The 23,400-nt window shown below is 37.9% G+C and overlaps 2 protein-coding genes across 3 annotated transcripts; both read left to right on the top strand.

The window, feature by feature from the left end:
- The first annotated feature begins 1,119 nt into the window (after positions 1-1,119).
- On the top strand, positions 1,120-7,073 carry LOC132837796 (macrophage mannose receptor 1-like). 2 transcript variants are annotated; one of them, XM_060857708.1, is made up of 5 exons: positions 1,120-1,253; positions 1,449-1,511; positions 5,414-5,788; positions 5,887-6,219; positions 6,358-7,073. In XM_060857708.1, exons 2-5 carry the CDS (start codon positions 1,475-1,477, stop codon positions 6,726-6,728), a joined length of 1,116 nt encoding a protein of 371 aa, XP_060713691.1. In that variant the 5' UTR covers positions 1,120-1,253; positions 1,449-1,474; the 3' UTR covers positions 6,729-7,073. The 2 variants fall into 2 exon arrangements, with proteins under 2 accessions (XP_060713691.1, XP_060713780.1); XM_060857797.1 differs by having other exon boundaries at positions 5,432-5,788; positions 6,358-7,072.
- A 7,271-nt stretch (positions 7,074-14,344) lies between these two features.
- Positions 14,345-22,578, top strand: LOC132843351 (macrophage mannose receptor 1-like). The gene is made up of 7 exons (XM_060866607.1): positions 14,345-14,444; positions 18,380-18,559; positions 18,997-19,096; positions 19,683-19,745; positions 21,187-21,543; positions 21,642-21,974; positions 22,110-22,578. The coding sequence occupies exons 4-7, from the start codon at positions 19,709-19,711 to the stop codon at positions 22,478-22,480; spliced, it is 1,098 nt and encodes a 365-aa protein (XP_060722590.1). The 5' UTR covers positions 14,345-14,444; positions 18,380-18,559; positions 18,997-19,096; positions 19,683-19,708; the 3' UTR covers positions 22,481-22,578.
- The last annotated feature ends 822 nt before the right edge of the window (positions 22,579-23,400 follow it).

Below are 23,400 nucleotides of genomic sequence, written 5' to 3'. Positions count from 1 at the left end.
TATCTCCCCAAACATAACTAATAAAAGTTAGGAATTATTCAGCCACTGAGTTATTCCCACTGAATCTTGTGCTGTATAAAGAAGATACAGTATGTTCTGCTCTATAATACCTCCAATAATCCAAGAAACACATAAAGTCTGTTACAAAACACACATATAAATGTTGATTATTTCTTCAGCAGAGATCCAACATACAGGAAATATATTTATGGAGAAAACTGAAAATGCAGAACAAAACACATGCAAATGCTTCTGGATGGAAACAGATGAACTGATGGAGAAACAATATCATAAACACAGAGGGATTTACATCATGGAAATCAGACATCAAGCAACATCACACATGACTGCTATATTGTTAATATTTCTCTTCATGTTAACGCTCATGTTCATATTATTATTATTCATATATAGTCTTTCTTTGTGCCACAGGTTTCATCTGACGTCTCAGTTTTGCTCATGTAAAAGTAAAAATCTTGTGCAGTTTTAACACGATGTGCAACTCTAACTTGTCCAGATGCCATATGTGGGCAAGATTTCGACAGAAATGACTAAAACAAAAAAAAAAAACAGAACTTGACCAATTCTCCAAATATCCATAATGTGTATTAATAATAGTTTAGACCACTGATTACATTGCTTACTGATTTTTTTAATGCACCTAATTAATAATGTTAAATGATCGAAAGTTTACATGAACCGCTGTGGAATTTCTGCAGTGTTGTATCAGGACAAGGGACAGTGGGGTTTATTTTTTCTTTCTTACATTAGACCTGTAAAAGAACCGAGCCTTAACCTGTGTGATGACATTATTACATCGCGCACACATTCAGGTTGGACTCATCTAGAGATTAGAAATAAAAATCATTCCTTAATTTTCTAGCCTCTGAGAAAACAGAAGCTGCAGCACAAACCACATGCGAATGTTAAAATGCAGACAGGACAGTTAATAAAACTCTGTCCTGTTTTGTTTCTTCATCACTTCTGTGGAATGTATCAGGACAAGGGACAGTGTTGTTTATGATGATATTTAAGTTTAATGATTAATCTAGTCTGCAGCGGCCATAACACCATGATGCATGAGCACTTCAGCTCATTTACCTGAGGAAGGTTAAACCTTTCTTCCTTTTTTCTGTAAATGATGCACATATCAGCTCATCAGCTCCTGTTGACAGTGAACACGTGATCATGTGAACATTAAAGGGGTTCGAGTTGAACGTTAATCCTCCATTCAGCAGCGACCAGCTCATCAGGTAAGACTGCAGCACTTTACCTGGATCTGTTCACCTGATCTCTTTCTTACTGATTCACAGACGGCTTTTATCATTTACACTTCACACAAACACACATAAAATGTATAGGGCATTTTATCATCATTGTTATTATTATTATTATTATTATTATTATTATTATTATTATTATTATCTGATGTTGGATTTTTAACACAGGGAATCACCTCGGCACTGCTGTCACCATGGTAACCGTGTCAGTCCTGTTTTTCCTGCTTTCAGGTAATTGTTTCATTACATATAATTAATAAGCGTTGTTCGAATATTTCAGATGTAATGATTGTTGTACATTTTGAACTGTGAAAATATTCAGAGTGAAAGTTTCATCATTTTAAACAGTATGTGTGTGAGACTATGTGATTACAGAATGAAAGACCCTGACATCGGTTTTAATAAATAAACTCTTCACGGTTATTTCTGCTTTATGATTCATAGAAATAATAAAGTCAGTGGCTGTTATGCTGTGGTCAGGATGATATTTACCCTATATATCGAACTGTTCACTACGTGACTGAGTTTTGTAGCTCAGCACAGAGGAGACTGGACAAAAAAGTGAACCATTCAAATTAAACACCACAGATTACTGACAAAGTATTTTAAAAGTATTTTAGTATCTCATTGTCGACAGAATTGCAAGTCTATGTGTATAATTTTGGTCATTTGTTAAACAAAATACAATGAAATGTGTTTATTTTTGTTTAACCAGGACAAAAGCTGCAGTTTTTTCTGCAGTGTATCGAACTCCAATCAGTAGCCATGTTAAAGATGCAGTATGTTTTTAATGGTTTGGCAGTTTGGAGCTCATGGAATAATACTGTTTAGCATCTTTCTCTCTCTGTGTGTGTGTGTGTGTGTGTGTGTGTGTATGTTGGGCTGTGAGAATGAGAGAATGGATGCATTTGGACTTCTGTGCTTCGTTTGGATGTTCAAACGAACGAAATCTAAAAACCAGACAGCAATTGATTACATTTCACAAGTGAGAATGTGTTTTATGTTACTGAATGTTAGGAAATTATATTTCTGGTTACGTTGGTTTGTTTCAGTCCTTGGTTAACGACCGCAGCTAATCCATGCTAGTTACCCATTAGTTTTTGACAGTTAGGAAAACAGACAAGGTTTGTAGATTCCGAAGCTCTTAATAAGGACATTAAAAATTGACCCATGCTTTTTTGCTTAAAGGTGAAAACTCAACTTTATGCATGTTCTGTAAGATTCCCTTATCTGTCAAACATATTTTATTAGATTGTCCTGGATTTAACACAAGCAGAATGCTCTTTTATACAGTTACTTCACTTAAAGACATATTTAATGACATTATGTCTGAAAAGGGTTTGGATTTTTTTTATCGTATGTTAATTAAAAAAATGTATAATTTGACATATTTGGTCTTCGTGATCATGCTGTTGAGACTCAAGATGGCATAGACAACCATCACTTTAGCTTAATTTCACTGGTTGTCTGTGCCTTCCATAAGTTGAGACAACACCATGTCACAAAGGTTCATACTCAGAGCAAACGTCTCAGGAAGAAACTGTCTAAGGTCTTGTTGTTTCAGGGATACGAAACACTTATACTAACTCAGCTGACAGTCCTGGAAGGATGTCACCAGTTAGCTTGGCAGTGTAACACACAAGATCAGCCTCAAAGTCAAACTTTGTTTTTTTTTTTTTGTTTATGTGACTTTAGTACATACTTATTTAATGAGGCAATTACATTGTAATTATACATTGACGCTAATGCATTAAGAGGAGGGGGTCCCCTGTACCAAGATGGCGGCTCTATTGCCGCATTCGTTCCAATGTACTGCCGTACCCAAGGCGACATCTAGTGTATATATATCTATGCAGTGTTGTAATGTAACGGAGTACAAATACTTCGTTACTGTACTTAAATAGAAATTTCACGTATCTGTACTTTACTTCGCTATTTAAATTTATGTCAATTTTCACTTTTACTCCACTTCATTTCCTAGATAAAATGTATAATTTTACTCCGATATATTTCCACTAAGCATCTTCTAAAATCAGAAGAAATGTATGCGACTGTAATAAGGGCGGTTTGGCGAATCACTGCTTCTTGATTGCATTACGCTCCGCACGCACTATTTCAGCGTAATGTTGCCAAAGGAGGAGGAAGCACAACTGAAACCGCCGTGGAAGCACCTGCTGGAGGGGCATTCACTAAATTCCAGGGGTTTCGTTACCACGACGTAAAGTGGGCGTGTTTCCGGAGGTCTTGGAAAAACGACCTCTTTAAAAAAAAAACAGCATACTACGAAGGACAAAACAGTCATACAGGTAGATTTATTTTAGAAAACAAATAAACAATCAAAAACTACGGTTATGGTTAGATTATCAAATAGGCCACGCCTACCCGATGACACAATATCTGTTACGCTGTACTGAAATCCTTGGAAATAAGTGGCTGCCCTACTGGAGGACCTCCCGTTATTGTAGACGACCACCCCGACGATAGTCCAAGATGTGTAAGACTGAATTCTGGCAACTTTGAAAACCAGCTTCTTTTGAAGATGAACAGACACCTTTTCAGTTTCAACTAATGACTGGCGTATTAGTAGCTGCTGGACATAGATGGCCTGTGTGTGTGTGAGATGGTGACCTGGGGAGTAAGCCCATACAACATGACCAAAATGTCTACCAGCAGGTCATTTTTTTTTTAAAAAGAAATTATTTTATTTTTCATTTTTACCTGAAGTTCATACAAAAGTGAAATTTCTGTTTCTGTTGTTCTCTTTGTTGTCAGCTCCAAAAATATGCTGTTTGTTCTTTGAACTTAAGAGAATTGTGCCTGAAAAGTCCTGGAAAAGACTGTGATTTTGATTTTATGAGTGAGATTAAGATGATATGGGAACCCTGAATATGCTTTATGCTTTACTATAAGAAAGCCACAATAAAGTTCACAATCAAAGTCAAACAAAACTGCTTGCTTTTTAAAAAAAAACTAAAACTTTTTACTTTTACTTCAAATACTTAAGTACATTAAATATCAGAAAATGACTTTTGATACTTAAGTACAGTATATATCAGATACTTTAAGACTTTTACTTGAGTAATATTCTAAAAGGTAACTTTGACTTCTACCAAAGTCTTTTTCTAGTACGATACTTGTACTTTTACTCAAGTATTGCTTTCTAGTACTTTATACAACACGGTATCTATGCGTATACATCAGCAAACAAAACATAATAGAAGAAACACATTATTTATCATAGATATCTACACCTAGCTGTCGCCTTGGCTACGGCAGTTCATTGGAACGAATGCGTCAATAGAGCCGCCATCTCTTTAATGCATCAGCGTCAATGTAGGCAAAGGTCTAACGGAAATAAAATCACCATAAATCATCATGAATGCGATTTTCTAGTTTTTTTGGTTCGTTCCAAAGGTCAGACATGTATTTATCATTGAGTCCAGAGAAAATTTAAGGTTTTGATATTAGGATAATCTACTTTTTCAAAATATAATGCATAGTGCTAGTAGGTCTAAGTTTATTAGTTACATTCTTCCACTTGAGTAAACTTCAAAAGAACAATCGCTACCTTCTAGCCTACTGCATGCAACACTGCTACAATGGTGTGACAGATTCAGATTATTTTATTTAATGCCATGTCAGCAATCAAAGCTATTTTCATGGCAAAAATTCAATTACAAAAACAGTGTAGATATCTATGCTGTTTATGTTTGTGTGTTCAGATGACTCACACTGCCACCTGCTGGTGAGGAGAGGTTAAGTTTTACTGCTCAGTCTACAGGAGCAGACAAATAAGAAATACAGACTATTTCTGAAGCTGTTGAACATTATTCTTAAAGAAAGTTATGGTTAATACAGTATTCATTTGCTCTTTAGAATGGTTAGGTGTTATATAAGCAGGTAATATAAAGTAAAAAATGATGTGATAGGCAAATCATGTTATTTTTGTTCATTTAAAGAATTATCTTCATTCATAGAACACTATCTTTAGATGAACCCCATTATTTGATGAAGGATTTATGTCATTAATCAAATGTACATATAAACAAAATAATGATAATTCAAAAGATTAATGTCTGCATTCAACCACATCACATTTCAGCCATTTTATCTCTGTCCTGCTACATTAACAGGAGAAATTTCTTCCACAGCTTCTACTCCACCAGTCCAGAGTCAACTCACTTCACTCCATATCATTCTGGGTGACATGAATCAGACTCAGGCTCAGAAAGTTTGCAGAGAAAATTACACCGACCTCGTCACTGTGTACTCTGATGAAGACAACACTAAACTGGCTGAACTGGTGATAAAGGCTGGTAATGTTTCTGGCTGGATCGGACTCTATCGCAGTAATTTTAGTGAGAAATGGTCTAATGGTGATCCTGTAACATTCAGAAAAATGACAGGGGATTGTGGGATATCGAGCTACTGTGCTGCTATGAAGGCTGATGGTTCGTGGGAGAGTCTTCAGTGCACAGAGACAAGAAATTTCATGTGCTATGAACAAGGTAACTCCAGGTGACTTCATTACAGTATAACTATGAAATATAAATATAATATAGATAAATAAGATAAATAGACATTTTTATTTTTGCACTTTCCACAGATGCTTCCTCACAGACTCATAAGTATCATCTAATCCTTGAGAATAAGACCTGGTATGAAGCTCAGCTTTACTGTAGACAGAACTACACTGACCTGGTCAGCATCAGAGATCAGCAGCACAATGAAGAGGTGATGATTAAAGGGTTAAACAGTACCAAGCCCTTCTGGATCGGCCTGCTGTGTGATGACTGGCAGTGGATTGATGGAGGAATCTCTGCCTACAGAAACTGGTATAGCAGTCAATCTCAACAACAAGGCAACTGTGCAAAAGTGATAAGAGAGAGATGGTACTCAGTCCCTTGCAGTAATTATCAGCATGCTTTGTGCTACTACAGTAAGTGTCAACTTCCTGAACAGTAAAATCATCTCAGCAATCTTCTGTATGATGACTAGAACACAGGTGGTGTGAGTCTCTGTTTCTGATATCACTCTAAACAATCCTCCTCCTTTTGGTGTTTTGTGCCTCTATCAGCTTCCATACATGTGAGTGAAGAGGCTCTGAGCTGGGAGAATGCGCTGGATTACTGTGATAAAAAGAACAGAGCTGGATTGTTGCAGATTGAGTCTGACCATGACCAGACTGATGTGGAGAATGAGCTCAGAAGGAGGCGTGTCTCTGAGCCTGTGTGGGTGGGGCTTAGACAGAGCCAGCTCTTCGGGTTCTGGATTTGGCCCGATGGGAAAGCCGTGTTTCCGTACTCCAACTGGGATGAAGGGAAACAGCCTAAGCATCAACTCTCTCAGCACTGCGGTGCCATCGTTCCACAAAAGAGCTACAGATGGAAAGACATGAACTGTGATGCTCAGTACAGAGCTCTCTGTCACATCAGATGTTCTCCATGAACCCACTATACATTCATTTTACATATTTACCAATCTTTTAAAAATAAATAAATAAATTATTCGCATATGTAATTATTATTCATAGTTTTCATTTAAAGCTTAGAGACTACATGGTTGTTTGTGGGAAAATTTTAATATAACTACACTGATAGAAATATGAATTCTTGGGAAAAAAAAGTAGATCAACTGCATTTACATTTCTAACCATTTTAAACATATATTCATCTACATTTGAAACTCACATAGGGTTTGATTGTTTAATCATCATCTTATTTTGCTTTTTAAAAGTAATACTGCAATAAATATTTTGACAGATTATGTATTAAATTGGGGTTAAATTGGTTTTTATTTTATTAAACCAATTTAGGCAGTGCTTTAAAAATGTAATAACATACCAATTATAATAAAATGGGCCTTGTTTCTTTTTTTATTTATTCTCCTAAAGTGACATATTAAAAGTTTGGGACAAATTCAATGCCAATTATGAGGGAATGTCCAGAGACTTTTACACACACAGCAAATAAACATTGAAACTAAAATAAAAAAAAATAAAAAAATGTATTTAAATGTGAGTCTGCAGATAAAAGAACTCACTCATGGATACACAAAGCTACTTAAATTCTACTGTAAGGGGGGGGGGATCATAAAATCATGGTTCTGCTTTGAAAATGGAGCTGATGTGTGTGTAAAAGTCTGAAACTTTAAAAAACAACCTTTTTTTTAAACTTGCACTTAAAGCTTTTCTCCTCTGCACTGTGCCTTCTATAAAATAAAATCATGTGCAGGATCACTGGCAGAAACACGGCACCGTGCAGAGGGACTTCCACAGGCTACAGTACAAATTTGCTTTTTTTTTTTTTCTAAACAAAAATAATTTCAGCATTTCAAATCAAGCCACATCATCTGCATGACTTACATTCAGTGTTGTTACTAAAAATACTTTATCAGCAGGTTTAAAACAACCCTGCTTTCAATGTACAATATGCTACAAGGTTTTATACAGCTCATTTACACGGCTCCGTCGCGCTATCCAGAGTCGCCTTCCTGCTGGCCGTTAATGCGCCCGTGTGCAGAACAGAACACTGTGTTCAGGCATGTGGCGATAATCAGCTATACGATATAAATCACGATACTCTACAATTATCATTATTGTGGAAAGTTAAAGCTGTGAAAGGATGTGATGGGATTGTGATTGTATTTGAACTGACATCTAAACCTGTGATGATCCACACTGCACTAATACATTCCATCTTAAATCATTTACTATTATTTTAATAGTAGACTGGGCAGTTAAATGACATGGCACATGCCTGAACATGTTACACAAAGCCAAAATAAAAATAAAACCCACTCACAACATGGACACAGTGCAAGTGTAGCAGAGTGGTAGGGGAAAGAATGTACCCCTTCTATATTAAAGATTTATCAAACACCCAAAAAGGCCCCTAGGGGCACAATATTCGACTACGCCACCCCTGAATTTATGAGGGGAACAGTCCCAAAAGGACACAGGTTAGTTACCTAATAATGAGCAAGAGACGAGGGCATGACATTAGCAACAATAAACCTTTATTTATACACTTTATGCAGGATTAAAATTCTCAAAAAAAAAAGTGAAATCTAACACACAGAAAACGAAAACGAACACACAGAACACAAGACAACATATACTTTAAATCAGTGGTCCCCAACCTTTTTTTCGCCGCGGACCGGTCAATGTTTGATAATTTTACCGCGGCCCGCTGGGGGTGGGGGGTGGCGGCTATACAATTAAATTAAAATTAATAATTTTAATTTAATTGTATTTAAACATGCCTTTTTAACTCACTACAGCGCTAAATCAATGAGAACCCTGAGCTTGTTTCTTTGCAACGAGATGGTTCCATCTGGGGTAATAGGAGACAATGACACCCGAAGTGTGTTGCTTATGTCCAGTCTATTCCGTTGTTTTGTTTTGGTTGCTGTCACTGCAGAAAACCCCGCTTCACACAGATAGGATGTCGGAAATGGCAATAGGGATTTAAGTGCTGTGGTGGCAATCTCAGGGTATTCCGCCATGACTTTAATCCAGAACACCGGCAGAGATTCTAACTTTCTAACGACGTCTGTTTCGTACTCATTTTTGCTAATTTGTGGGTTAAATTTGAGAGTAAGTACCGGTGAACAGAGAGAAGAGTGATACACACCTTCTCTCCACCAAAGCTACAACGCCACTGCCGCTTGCAGCCGCTCAGCTCCAGACGTCACCTAAACCAGGCCCGATATCACGATATTTTGCGCATGCGCGGTATTGGTGCAGCTTTAGATGACTTCTCTCAGCTCCCGGTTAACCTCTCGTCCATGGAAAGTCGCACAAACCTGAGAGAAATACACCACAGTAAATAAAAATAATTTAATGTTCCTTGGGCGGCCCGGTACCATTTGGTCCGGGGGTTGGGGACCACTGCTTTAAATGACCAGGCCTTTTGAGTGCAAGAGGATATAACACATGACCTAGCTACAAACGCTGTGTCAAGCCAAACCACTCACACACAAACTCACATGTGGAAGGTACAAATCAAACACAGCACACAGTGTAAATGCCACCCTCAATAAAGCTGCTAGAACTAAATATGTTTCAGAGTTAATAAATAGATCTTCTCACTGCCCCAAAACTTTGTTTAGCACAATAAATTCAGTACTTAATCCATCTATAGCTACTTCTTCTGATTCCTCTCTTTACACTTGCGAGGACTTCTTGACTTTTTTCCAAAGGAAGATTGAATTAATCAGAGAAGATATTAAGCCTTCATATTGTGTTCTAGCAGCTTCCACCACAATCTCTTGTACATTTGATCATTTTGACTCAGTCTCTCTTCCAGCTCTGGAGGATATTATTAGACACATGAAACTATCAAATATACTCCCCTGGATCCTATACCTCCTCGCTTTTTAAAAGATCTTTTTGATATTTTTGGCCCTAGCATTTTATCTATTGTAAATAGCTGTCTGAGAAATGGAGTGGTGCCTCCTTGTCTTAAACAAGCAGTGGTCTCTCCTTTACTCAAAAAATCTGTCTGTAACCCTACAGAGTTGAATAATTATCGACCAATTTCCAAATTACCATGTCTCACAAAAGTATTGGAAAAAGTTGTTTTTTCTCAAATCACTCCTTTTCTAATGGAAAATGACATTTTAGATAACTTCCAATCTGGTTTTAGAGCTGGCCACAGCACAGAGACTGCATTAGTTAAAGTAGTAAATGATCTACTAATGTCAGTTGATGCTGGGTTGGGGGTTGTTTTAATTTTGCTGGATCTCAGTGCTGCCTTCGACACGGTAGATCAGTGGTCTTCACTATTTTTTTCATGTGAGCCACACTGATAGGACAAAGTCAATAGGAGAGCTTATCTGCTTAAATACAATGTACAATATTGCAATACAATAATTACTAGCTTATCTGCTTAAATACAATGTACAATATTGCAATACAATAATTACTTAAAAATCATTCTTTATTATGCACCTGTCAAGGGTTCGATCTGTGAAGGACAAATAAAAATTCATCTGTCCACTTTTCTTGAAATTTTCTATGCTCATCTTGTATGACTCGCACCTTTCTTTTTTTAGCAGGCGCGGACTCTCCACAACCTCCGTCTCCGTCTTCCTCTCGAGTTGCGGATGATGCATGCTCCCCATCAGTTACCTCTTTTGTCACTGTCACATTGCTTTGTGGCTGTTCATTTTGTGCGCGGGATTGTTTGATAAGAAATCGATCTATTTTTAGTCCGTGTGTACAGTAAACACAAGTTGTTAACTAGCATGAACACAAACTAGCTTCTGGCAGGCTATTGCGCAGAACGCAGTGAGTCAGTGACGAGTCAAATAATATTTATAAATATATATTATTTGTAATAGAGCACATTCGGTTTTCTATGCTTCCCTGATTGTTTTTAATGTTATTTAAATGAAAAATACATTTTAACCACATGATCATATCGTATTATTTACTGCCATGCGAGCCACATATTGGCGTACAGCTTGGCGACATACAGCTTGGCGAACCGCAGGAGGCTCGCGAGCCGCGCAATGAGTAACACTGCGGTAGATCATTCAATTCTTTTGAATCGCCTGGAGGATAAAGTAGGTATCAAGGGGACTGCTTTAAAATGGTTTAAGCCATATTTGCATAAAAGAACTTTCTTTGTGAATCTTGCAAATAACTCTTCTTCGCAGGCATCTTTAAAATACGGTCTTCCTCAGGGTTCTATTTTGGGGCCCATTTTATTTTCTTTGTACATGAGCCCACTTGGCTCAATTTGTCGTCGTCACGACATCTCTTATCACTTGTATGCCGACGACACTCACATTATACGACATTATATTTGCCTTTTAAAGTTGGAAATTTGAACTCACTACAGCCTTTAGTACTCTGCCTGGATGAAGTCAAACTCTGGTTATTGCACAATTTTCTTCAATTAAATGAGAAAAAATCTGAGATAATTATCTTTGGTCCATCAAAACTTAAGGAAGCTATGTCTAGTGCTATTGCCCCACTGGATATACCTATAAAAAATACTGTTAGGAATCTTGGTGTTATTATTGATTCTACCCTCAGCTTTGACAACCAGATTAAGTCAGTAGTAAAGAGTTTTTATCAACTTAGACTGATCTCCAGGCTGAAACCCATCCTTAATACTAAAGTACATACATAGTAAATACATAGTGCATGCTTTTATCACCTCAAGACTGGACTATTGCAACTCTCTGTATGTTGGGATAAGCAAACACAATCTATCTCGTCTGCAATTGGTGCAGAATGCAGCAGCTAGGTTTCTAACTGGCACAAAAATTAGAGAACACATAACTCCAGTATTATCTACTCTTCACTGGCTTCCAGTCCAGTATAGAATTGATTTCAAAATTCTATTGATGGTTTTTAAAGCATTTCACAACATCGCTCCAAGCTATATCGCCAACCTCTTAAAGGATCATACTCCAGTCAAGTCACTGAGATCAGGAGATAAACTTCTACTGGCAGTTCCCCGTTCCTCAAAAAAATCTAGGGGCGATAGAGCTTTCATGGTCATTGCCCCAAAACTGTGGAACAGCCTCCCTTTGCACATTCGGCAGGCCTCAACTTTAGAAGGTTTTAAGTCTCAGTTAAAAACTTATCTTTTTAATTTAGCGTTCGTTGAGAATAGACCTTGTTTAGAGATAGTTTCTTGATGCTTTTATACAAAAGAAAACAAAAGAAACAGACAAAATATACAGAGAGGGGTCACAAGACCAGTAACAATCAAACTAGATTTGTAAAATTCATCGCGACAAACTTTGATGTTGGCTTTGACAAAGTATTCGCAAAGGCCCTTGCTTTTTGGAGGCGAATGGACATAAGGGTTAGTGTTACTTTTGGAGGCAAGTGGACAGAAAGCTAGGGTGCCAAAACATTTAAAGGTAATTGGAGACGAGCATGTGATGTCATCCGAATACTCTTGAGGAAGTTCCATACATTGGGTTGAGTGTTTTGATATGTCATTTCCATGTTGTGCTAATTATTGTTTTTCATGTGACGTCACGTAACGTCACGTGACATGACCAGAATACCCTTGAGGAAGTTCCCCTAGTCATAGATATATACACTAGATGTCGCCTTGGGGTCCTAAAAATGCGTAAACGGTGCTCCTTTGCCTCAAATGCATGGACGATGCCGGACTTCTGTGCTGCATATGGTTGTTCAAATGAAAGAAGTCTAAAAACCAGACAGCAAGGGATTACATTTCACAAGTGAGAATGTGTTTTATGATATTGAATGTTAGGAAATTATATTTCTTGTTCCGTTGGTTTGTTTTAGTCCTTGGTTAACGACCGCAGCTAATCCATGCTAGTTACCCATTAGTTTTTGACAGTTAGGAAAACAGACAATGTTTGTAGATTCCGAAGCTCTTAATAAGGACATTAAAAATTGACCCATGCTTTTTTTGCTTAAAAGGTGAAAACCCAACTTTAAGTATGTTTTGTAAGATTCCCTTATCTGTCAAAATATTTTATTAGATTGTCCTGGATTTAACACATGCAGAATGCTCTTTTATCAAGTTACTTCACTTAAGGACATATTTAATGACATTATGTCTGAAAAGGGTTTGGATTTTTTTTATCATATGTTAATAAAAAATGTATAATATGACTTGCTGTTTATATTAGTTTTGTTTTTATTGTATTTATATGATATTTGTGTTTTTGGTACCGTTAAAGTGATTCGCTTGGCTGAGCACTGCATCCGACGGGCCTTTAACATCAACTCAGCTGCCAATCAGTGCCCAGTGTCTCTATTAAACAGAGTCGTGAAAGCAGAAGTAGGCTCTGAGGACATATTTGGTCTTCGTGATCATGTTGTTGAGACTCAAGATGGCATAGACAACCATCACTTTAGCTTAATGTCACTGGTTGTCTGTGCCTTTCATAAATTGAGACAACACCATGTCGCAAAGATTCATACTCTGCAACTGCAGAGCAAAAGTGTCAGGAAGAAACTGTGTAAGGTCGTGTTGTTGCAGGGAAACAACACGACTTTTTTTTTTAAATAGTTAACTCAGCTGACAGTCCTGGAAGGATGTCACCAGTTAGGTTGGCAGTTCAGCCTCAAAGTCAAACTGTGTTTCTTTTGGTTTATGTGACTTTACTTATTTAATGTTGCAAAAATATTGCGGGAAAAGAATAAATAAAAGATTGAACAGTCTTTGGCACCTCAACTATCTAACTTTCACATTATGTTCTTCTCAAATTTGTGATTTGCTTCCACCTGCAAATTGCTTTGTGTATCATTTAATAAACAAATATCATTTAAATGTTTAAATTAACATGTATAGTCACACCATTGTAGCAGTGTTGCATGCAGTAGGCTATAAGGTAAGTAGTGATTGTCCATTTGAAGTTTACTCAAGTGGAAGAATGTAAGTAATAAACTTACACCTACTAGCACTATGCATTATATTGTTAACTCAGATTATATATATATTATATTGGAACTCAGATTGCTTAGAAAAGTAATAGCAACAAACTTCAGACCAGGGTCTACAACATATCCGAATTTGGTGCATGTGGCTCGAAAGCTCTAGGAGGAGTAGCATTTAATAAAAAGTTGGCTAAGAAAAATAACTCCAGTAGCATAACAGAATGTTGGCGTCTACAAAGCCAACATAATAAATGAAAAAACAAAACGAAGACCTCGACTAAGCGACTCGACGTTAAACGCGTCAGCAAAGGGAAGAGTTCACGTAAAACAAACAGGGCTGCCGACAGAAACACCGGCACACGGAGTGAAGCACCGTTGCGTTGAATTGGAGTCACAGCGACCCACAAAGGTATTCTCAGAGGCAAAACAGCAGCGCTGTCATACCCATGGACTTAACCCTCTCATCCCCAGAAAGTGGTCGGACAACCAGATCAACCTGCCAAGCATATAACAGTATTTTATTAACAATAAGTGAATAAACCGACATAATACGTACCAGAGATTAGCAGTTGTAACTTACAGAGCGGATCGGCCCTATACGCTCACTACGCAAGTTGCGTAGGGCCTCGCAAATTACGCAAGGCCCCGCCTCCCCCTGCCTCATTTTACAGCGCGTGTTAATGTTTACTGTGTAGATAACAATATGAAGCGGAGCTATCCATCTGGCCATGAAAAGAGAAAAAGGAAACAAAATGAGAGTGAAATGCGAAAACATCAGTCAGGTAAACTTGTGTTCTCTTCAAGTTTGATGTCAGCAAGAGCAAATAAAAGTAAAATTGATGTGATTCTGTCTCTAGTCTCTATCTGACTAGCTAAATTAGCTGTGCAGTGCTGCCAGTGCATCTCTTGGCCTGTCTGTCACACAACAATTTATTGCGTGAACATTCGCGTGAATAAATGCCCGTGTTTATAAACGGCAGCTCGATAACCGCGCCGCGCGTGAACATGCGTTCATATGCGCGTGCAATCGTTCACGCAATGACACGTCACGCGCACTTTCCAGCAACATCTGTGTGGGGACCAGTACAAAAAGTAGCGTGATAGCGCTCCTAAATGACAATGTTTATAGTCTCTCAATCAAGGTTACAACAACGTTAATGCAATATGGAAACCAATGGATTTACATTGGAATGGACATAACGCCAGGTCAATATGAATGCACATCCCTCAGTAAATAATAACCATCAGGGATCAAGTATTGCTCTCATGCATACTATAAAACACAGTGATACGGTATGGCAAGCCATTTTAGCTTTTATACATAAACATGATATGGATTTTTGATATCAAGAATTCAGTTTTCAATACTTAAAATGTAAATATTAAGAGTGTGATTTCTAGTAGTAACCATATTTTTGATATCAGGAATTACATTTAAATTCTCTTGCTTAAATTCAACTCAAAATTCTATTTAAAATATTCCATTCAATAAAGATTTGTTTATACCTCATTTAATTCTGTATTGTTTTACTCTTTGACCGAGAGATGGAGCAAACTTTTTTAAAAGGAGGGAGGTTTGTAGTGGGAGCAGTGGGGTGTCAAGTGTGAATGTGTGGCAAATGGTTTACATAGCTCACGGGTCAGGTAGGAGGGTCCCTTAGCAGAATTTTGCTTAGGGCCCCAGTGAGGTCAGGATCGGCTCTGGTTGTAACTCACTAAACGCAAGCACCTTCACTAGATTGAGTTTTCTTGTTCACAAACTGGACGCCAGCCCACACTGAAATTGTGACACACCTAAATTTCAGTACACCAGTTCGTATAAAACAGAAAATAACGCACATACAGCAGAACAGTATTGTCCTATAGTGTTTAACAAAGTACATAAGTAAGCACGCATATAAAGTTTGCCGGACAGGTTACCACGCTGTTAAACACACATACCTGGAGAAAACCATGAATGGGGTCCCATGAGAGGGCGGTGCCAAAAATGACGCATAGCCAGGTAACCCAAAACCTGCCTTTATATAATTATTTACTCATCACGTGACCCAACAAGCAAATAATCTCACTCACTCTGCTACACAAGTCAAAGAACGAGTCAGCTGTGTCTAAAACTTTGGCCCCTGTAAACAATTAACTGCTAACTCAACACTCCTTCGCCTCATCTCCATACACCTTCCTCTGCATCGTCTGCCACAAAGCTGCTGTAAGTCACTGACTGCGTTCACATCCTCCTTTCTGGTGTAAATCCTGGAAACTCCACAAACATGTGTTGATATCACGGCTCTATGTCATGATTGACTCCGGCGCTGCTGTGATTTAATATGACTTTAATAAGAGCCCTAAGATGCGCTCTGTTAAACTGGTCTGAAACTAAAGTGGACGTGAATGGAGCTCGACTGCACATCGTCCACGCCTAACAGTGAGGTATACCGTTCTACAGACTATCAGCACACGTACATCTGTAACCATGTGACCAAGGGGACTCGATGTAAGTGATAAACCTCAACACATAGGATTGACAGAATAAAGCAAATCAAAGGAGATGCTTATTTACAGACCTTGTCGAATTTCAACCCCCATAGTGCAGTGCGCACAGCGCTAATTATAAAAGTATAGGGGCTGAAAACACAAGCTGTGTGTGGTCCACATTGTGAGGATGTCACAATACACAGTTTTGCATTTGGTTTGCATCAAACATTTCCTTTTCCACCCAAAAAAAATAAATAAACAGAACTCACAGGCAGCCAGATCGATGTTTTCTGATCTATAAAAGAAGACATGGCTTGCGTGTGAGAAAAAGGTGTGAAAGTAAAGGCGAGAGAGTGATAACACACTCATCAGCACTTTGGCTGTTTAATGCTCAAGATTGTTACTCTATAATGTAGTAAATTATTAGTTAAGGGCATTAAAATATCAGTAAGCAATGTAATCAGTGGTCTAAACTATTATTAATACACATATGAACATTAGGAGAACTGGTCAGGTTTTTTGTTTTAGTAATTTCTGTCCAAATCTTGCCCACATATGGCATCTGGACGAGTTAGAGTTGCACATCGTGTGAAAACTGCACAAGATTTTAACTTTTACATGAGCACAACTGAGACGTCAGATGAAACCTGTGGCACAAAGAAAGACTATGTTCAATAATATGAACATGAGCCTTAACATGAAGACAAAACATTACACGTACATGTATAGCGCTCGCTCATATTCATGTAAGCTACTAGTGTGTATACATTTTGGGGAAATAAAACCAGGTAGAATGCTAATAAAATACTGAAGGCAGAGAGAAATAAAACTAATAAGATTGAGATCAAAAGAGGCATTATAAAAATAACTCTGTAACCTCAGCTTTATTTTAGATGGAGTTTTGTTGATGAGGTTGGAGGATAATCTGTAAAGTTTGGATAATTAATGTTAATGACACATGTGTGATGTTACTTCAGTCATGTTTTAAGTTGCTTGATGTATGATTTCCATGATGTAAATCCGTCTATTTTTATGATATTCTATCTCCAGTAGTTTTCCTGTTTCCATCCAGAAGCATTTGCATGTGTTTTGTTCTGCAGTTTCAGTTTTCTCCATAACTTCATTTCCTGTATGTTGGATCTCTGCTGAAGAAATAATCAACATTTATATGTGTGTTTTGTAACAGACTTTATGTGTTTATAGACATGTAATGTCTAGACCCAGATTAAAGTCCAGCTCCACTTGCTTTGAGACAAAATCTGTACACAATGAACTGAAGTGAACTGAATTGAATGTAGTCGTGTTTTTAGTATTCTCCTGTCCATTGGTTCATCTACAGAACCATTCTGTTACTCTGTTTCATACCAGATGAGTGATCAAGCCAAGATCCTTGTAGACTTCAGGTGCACAGATTGCCTAGAAAGCATTTTGATTTAATGTCCCACTAACTGAGTTAACATCAGTTCACTCGATCAGTGTGGCTCTTCCTGATTCCTGAGCATCACCTCCACACCATTTAATCAGGTGTGTGGAGAAAAAGACTGTCATATTTTTGAACCATCAGCAAAAACTGCTCGTGAAATAATCTATATCCTCTTGCAACAAGAATCCTTTGTGAAGAAAGCACTGCACTTTGCTCAGGAACGCATTCACTGCAACGAGCTGCACGTTTCACAGCCATGGCTACAGACATGACGTGTCTTAGGAAGCATCTGCTCTCCTACTGTCCACAATTCCACTATCTGTCTGAGAGCAGGACTCCTACACATTAGCATAAGACTCTGAGTTTGTATGTGAAAATTTGCAGGTTGTAATAACATCATTCCTTACTTTGGAACAGTTAAAGTGTGAAGTGGAAAAAACATGGAGGCTTCCATAAAGGCATGAGTTTTGTTTGCTTTGTTAGACCATGTTTATAGGCTATCAGTTCTGTTCTACTGGAGTGACCTTCAAACATTCATGCAACAATTTGGACAGAAATTGCAGCACAGCGAGAAAATTACACACTAGTGAGAAGCTTAGCAACAAGCTAACTGGCTAATGTTATCGATAACTCTAATGTTGAATACTGATTAGCTTCTCAATACAGCTATTTTTATGTTAAGGTCTGTGTTATAGATTTAACCGAGTGCCGTGTCTGTATGATAACAGATCATTTAGAAAGTACTGGTAAAAATAGAGATTTTAGATTTGTAAATGTACACTGTTTATAATTTGATTCACAATTTTTTTGATTTGTAAACAGTGACAGAGCGGGGAGTCCACCTGAAGACTTCGTCCTGTAGATGGTCCACTTTGAGGAAGCTTAGACATGAAGATCATTCATTATTGCAGAATCCCTGAGCCATACTGAGCCACAGGCTGCGGGTCAGGAGATGATGGAGGCTGTTGACTGAGCCACAGCTATGAGAGAGGAGCAGTGCCTGTATGTTTACAGATGTTTCATAAGCATTCACAAGCTTTTACTCAGAGAGCTGTAGGGTGCTCAAGAGTTCCTACATGTGTACGTCCGTGTGTGACGTTATTTACATCACATACTACATGTACAATCACATTAGGCGTTTGTTAATGATCTTGACACACAAGATTCTCAGTGCTTCTGGTGGTTAGGAGTTAGAAGGAGTTACACACATTCTACTGGAAAAAATCAGAGTTTCATGCTCCAAACCAATCTAAATATCACTCACATTCACTTTTTCAGTTCAATTTCCTCTCAGTTTTTCACTTTAAAAGGATTAACTTTTATTTATCCCTCTAGTGTGTGTGCACCATTGATACTGTTGTGTGCTTGAGTTCTGTTATGTGACTCATTATCAAACCAGATCTTTCTACTGTTTCAATCTCCACATATTTGTTTATCAGTTCTCATCTAACTTCATCACGTGACATCACCAAAGTGACTGACGTTAAAAAGGGTTGAGTTGAACGTTGAGCCTCCATTCAGCAGCAAGCAGCTCAACAGGTAAGACTGTAGCACTTTACCTGGATTTGTTTACCTGATCTCTTTCTCACTGATTCACACACGGCTTTTATCATTTACACTTCACACAAACACACAGCGAGCTGCTCTCTGACAAAAAGCCCTTCGTCTGGGTGCAGGGATGATTATTATTATTATTATTATTATTAGTATTATTATTATCATTATCTGGGGCACGGTGGCTTAGTGGTTAGCATGTTCACCTCACACCTCCAGGGTCGGGGTTCGATTCCCACCTCCACCTTGTGTGTGTGGAGTTTGCATGTTCTCCCTGTGCCTTGGGGGTTTCCTCCGGGTACTCCGGTTTCCTCCCCCAGTCCAAAGACATGCATGGTAGGTTGATTGGCATCTCTGGAAAATTGGCCCTAGTGTGTGATTGCGTGAGTGAATGAGAGTGTGTGTGTGTGCCCTGCGATGGGTTGGCACTCCGTCCAGGGTGTATCCTGCCTTGATGCCCAATGACGCCTGAGATAGGCACAGGCTCCCTGTCACCCGAGGTAGTTCGGATAAACGGTAGAAGATGAATGAATGAATTATTATTATCTGATGTTGGATTTTTAACACACAGGGCATCACCTCAGCACTGCTGTCACCATGGTAACCGTGTCAGTCCTGTTTTTCCTGCTCTCAGGTAATTGTTTCATTATAATTAATAAGCGTTGTTAAAATATTTCAGATGTAATAATTGTTGTACATTTTGAACTGTGAAAATATTCAGAGTGAAAGTTTCATCATTATAAACAGTATGTGTGAGACTATGTGATTACAGAATGAAAGACCCTGACATCTGTTTTAATAAATAAACTCTTCACGGTTATTTCTGCTTTATCATTCATAGAAATAATAAAGTCAGTGGCTGTGATTATGTGCTCAGGATGATATTATCTGGATGAGTTTTGTAGCTCAGCACAGAGGAGACTGGACAAAAAAGTGAACCATTCAAATTAAACACCACAGATTACTGACAAAGTATTTTAAAAGTATTTTAGTATCTCATTGTCGACAGAATTGCAAGTCTATGTGTATGATTTTAGTCATTTGTTAAACAAAATACAATGAAATGTGTTTATTTATTGTTTAATCAGGACAAAAGCTGCAGTTTTTCCTGCAGTGTATCGAGCTCCAATCAGTAGCCAGGTTAAAACTGCAGTATGTTTTTAATGGTTCAACAGTTTGGAGCTCATGGAATAATACTGTGTAGCATCTGTGTGTGTGTGTGTGTGTGTGTGTGTGTGTGTGTGTGTGAGTGAATGTTGGGCTGTGAGAATGAGAGAAACACATTCACATTTACGTTATTTTATCTGTAAGTAAATATTCAAAATCTACTTTAAATCTAATTTCAAACATGGCTACTGATATCTCACATGGTGTTGTTGTAAAATTCCTGTACACACTGTAGGTCTCAGATATGGAGACTGGAAGCAGATAAAACTATGTGAATGTGAATTTTGTTTATTTGGATTATAAACATGTCACAGAAAAGAACAACTTTTTCCACTTGAAATGTTTTTCTCTGTTTGAAGCTGAGGAAAGTGGTGTTGTTTATGAGACTCCTGTCAATCAATTTATAGCCACACCCTCAATGCTGCTTAACTCTGCCCCTTCTCATGCTGTGATAGCTGTGAGCACAACCTTATACATCAGCAAACAAAACGTAATAGAAGAAACACATTATTTGTTTTGATGCGCACTTGTACCAGCGACTGAGCTCCTGTTTATGTTTGTGTGCTCAAATGACTCACACTGCCACCTGCTGGTGAGGAGAGGTTTAGTTTTACTGCTCAGTCTACAGGACTATTACAGACTACAGACTATTTCTGAAGCTGTTTAACATTATTCTTATAGAAAGTTATGGTTAATAGAATATTATTTAAAGAATTATCTTCATTCATAGAACACTTTTTATTTTCAAATGAACCCTATCATTTGAATAATGATTTATGTCATTAATCAAATATACATATAAACAAATTAATAATACATAAAAAGATTAATGTCTGCATTTAACCACATCACATTTCAGCCCTTTTATTTCTGTCCTGCTACATTAACAGGAGAAATTTCTTCCACAGCTTCTACTCCACCAGTCCAGAGTCATCTCACTTCCCTCCATATCATTCCGGTTCACATGAATCAGACTGAGGCCCGGAAAGCTTGCAGAGAAAATTACACCGACCTCGTCACTGTGTACTCTGATGGAGACAACACTAAACTGGCTGAACTGACGATAAAGGCTGGTAATGTTTCTGGCTGGATCGGACTCTATCGCAGTAATTTTAGTGAGAAATGGTCTAATGGTGATCCTGTAACATTCAGAAAAATGACAGGGGATTGTGGGATATCGAGCTACTGTGCTGCTATGAAGGCTGATGGTTCGTGGGAGAGTCTTCAGTGCACAGTGACAAGAAATTTCATGTGCTATGAACAAGGTAACTCCAGGTGACTTCATTACAGTATAACTATGAAATATAAATATAATATAGATAAATAAGATAAATAGACATTTTTATTTTCGCACTTTCCACAGATGCTTCCTCACAGACTCGTAATTATCATCTAATCCTTGAGACTAAGACCTGGTATGAAGCTCAGTGTTACTGTAGACAGAGATACACTGACCTGGTCAGCATCAGAGATCAGAAGCACAATGAAGAGGTGAAGATTAAAGGGTTAAACAGTACCACACCCTTCTGGATCGGCCTGCTGTGTGATGACTGGCAGTGGATTGATGGAGGAATCTCTGCCTACAGAAACTGGGATAGCGGTGAACTTCAAAAACAAAACAGCTGTGCAGTAGTGATAGGAGGGAGATGGTACTCAGTCCCGTGCAGTAATGAAGCCTCTGCTTTGTGCTACTACAGTAAGTGTCGACTTCCTGAACAGTAAAATCATCTCAGCAATCTTCTGTATGATGACTAGAACACAGCTGGTGTGAGTCTCTGTTTCTGATATCACACTAATCACTCCTCCTTTTGGTGTTTTGTATCTCTATCAGCTTCCATACATGTGAGTGAAGAGGCTCTGAGCTGGAAGAATGCGCTGGATTACTGTGATAAAAAGAACAGAGCTGGATTGTTGCAGATTGAGTCTGACCATGACCAGACTGATGTGGAGAATGAGCTCAGAAGGAGGCGTGTCTCTGAGCCTGTGTGGGTGGGGCTTAGACAGAGCCAGCTCTTTGGGTTCTGGATTTGGCCCGATGGGAAAGCTGTGTTTCCGTACTCCAACTGGGATGAAGGGAAACAGCCTGAGCATCAACTCTCTCAGCACTGCGGTGCCATCGTTCCACAAAAGAGCTACAGATGGAAAGACATGAACTGTGATGCTCAGTACAGAGCTCTCTGTCACATCAGATGTTCTCCATGAACCACTATACATATACACTATACATGTTTATCAATTTTTATATATAATATAAAATTTCCCTATCACATATGTAATTATTCAACATAATTTTCATTTAAAGCTTAGAGACTACATGGTTATTTGTGGGAAAATTTTAATATAACTACACTGATAGAAATAGGAATTCTTGAAAAAAATTAGATCAACTGCATTTACATTACTAACCATTTTAAACATTATTCATCTACATGTGAAACTCATAGGGTTTGGTTGTTTTTTAATCATCTTATTTTGCTTTTTAAAACTAATACTCAAATATTTTAAAAGATTATGTATTTTTGAAGCCATCTTGAACTTTTCATTTACAGCATTTGGCAGACTCCCTTATCCAGAGCAAACTTTATTCACTACAAGAGTGTGTACTGCTCGGCCCTGCACCACAGAGGTCACTAAACTCTGAGACTTAAAACAAACCAGTGACGTGAGTTTAGGTGTTCATCCGGTTCAGCTGAGAATTCAACACTTCTACCATCTTCCACTTCCCCGAGGAACAGCAGCACATCACACACTAATTACACAAACAATATAATACACATAGTAATTATTTCAAGAAAAGAAACACACACAGTTTTGGGGGTTAAAGGGGGGGTATTTATTTTTTTAAACCAAATTAGGCAGTGTTTTAAAAAAATTTAATAACATACCAATTATAATAAAATGGGCCTTGTTTCTTTTTTTATTTATTCTCCTAAAGTGACATATTAAAAGTTTGGGACAAATTCAACACCAATTATCAGGGAATGTCCAGAGACTTTTACACACACAGCAAATAAACATTGAAACAAAAATACTAAAATAAAAAAAATAATAATAATAAATGTATTTAAAATGCGAGTCTGCAGACGAAAGAACTCACTCATGGATACACAAAGCTACTTAAA

The sequence above is a fragment of the Tachysurus vachellii genome, chromosome 1 (assembly GCF_030014155.1).
Source record: "Tachysurus vachellii isolate PV-2020 chromosome 1, HZAU_Pvac_v1, whole genome shotgun sequence".
NCBI lineage: Eukaryota > Metazoa > Chordata > Actinopteri > Siluriformes > Bagridae > Tachysurus > Tachysurus vachellii.
This window is presented reverse-complemented; position numbering and strand designations above follow the sequence as displayed.

Coding starts and splice junctions, on each gene's coding strand:
- LOC132837796 (XM_060857708.1), top strand. CDS start 1,475: ATGGTAACCGTGTCAGTCCTGTTTTTCCTGCTTTCAG. Junction 1,512..5,413: donor CCTGTTTTTCCTGCTTTCAG/GTAATTGTTTCA, acceptor CTACATTAACAG/GAGAAATTTCTTCCACAGCT. Junction 5,789..5,886: donor TTTCATGTGCTATGAACAAG/GTAACTCCAGGT, acceptor CACTTTCCACAG/ATGCTTCCTCACAGACTCAT.
- LOC132843351 (XM_060866607.1), top strand. CDS start 19,709: ATGGTAACCGTGTCAGTCCTGTTTTTCCTGCTCTCAG. Junction 19,746..21,186: donor CCTGTTTTTCCTGCTCTCAG/GTAATTGTTTCA, acceptor TTTCTTCCACAG/CTTCTACTCCACCAGTCCAG. Junction 21,975..22,109: donor CTCTGCTTTGTGCTACTACA/GTAAGTGTCGAC, acceptor TATCTCTATCAG/CTTCCATACATGTGAGTGAA.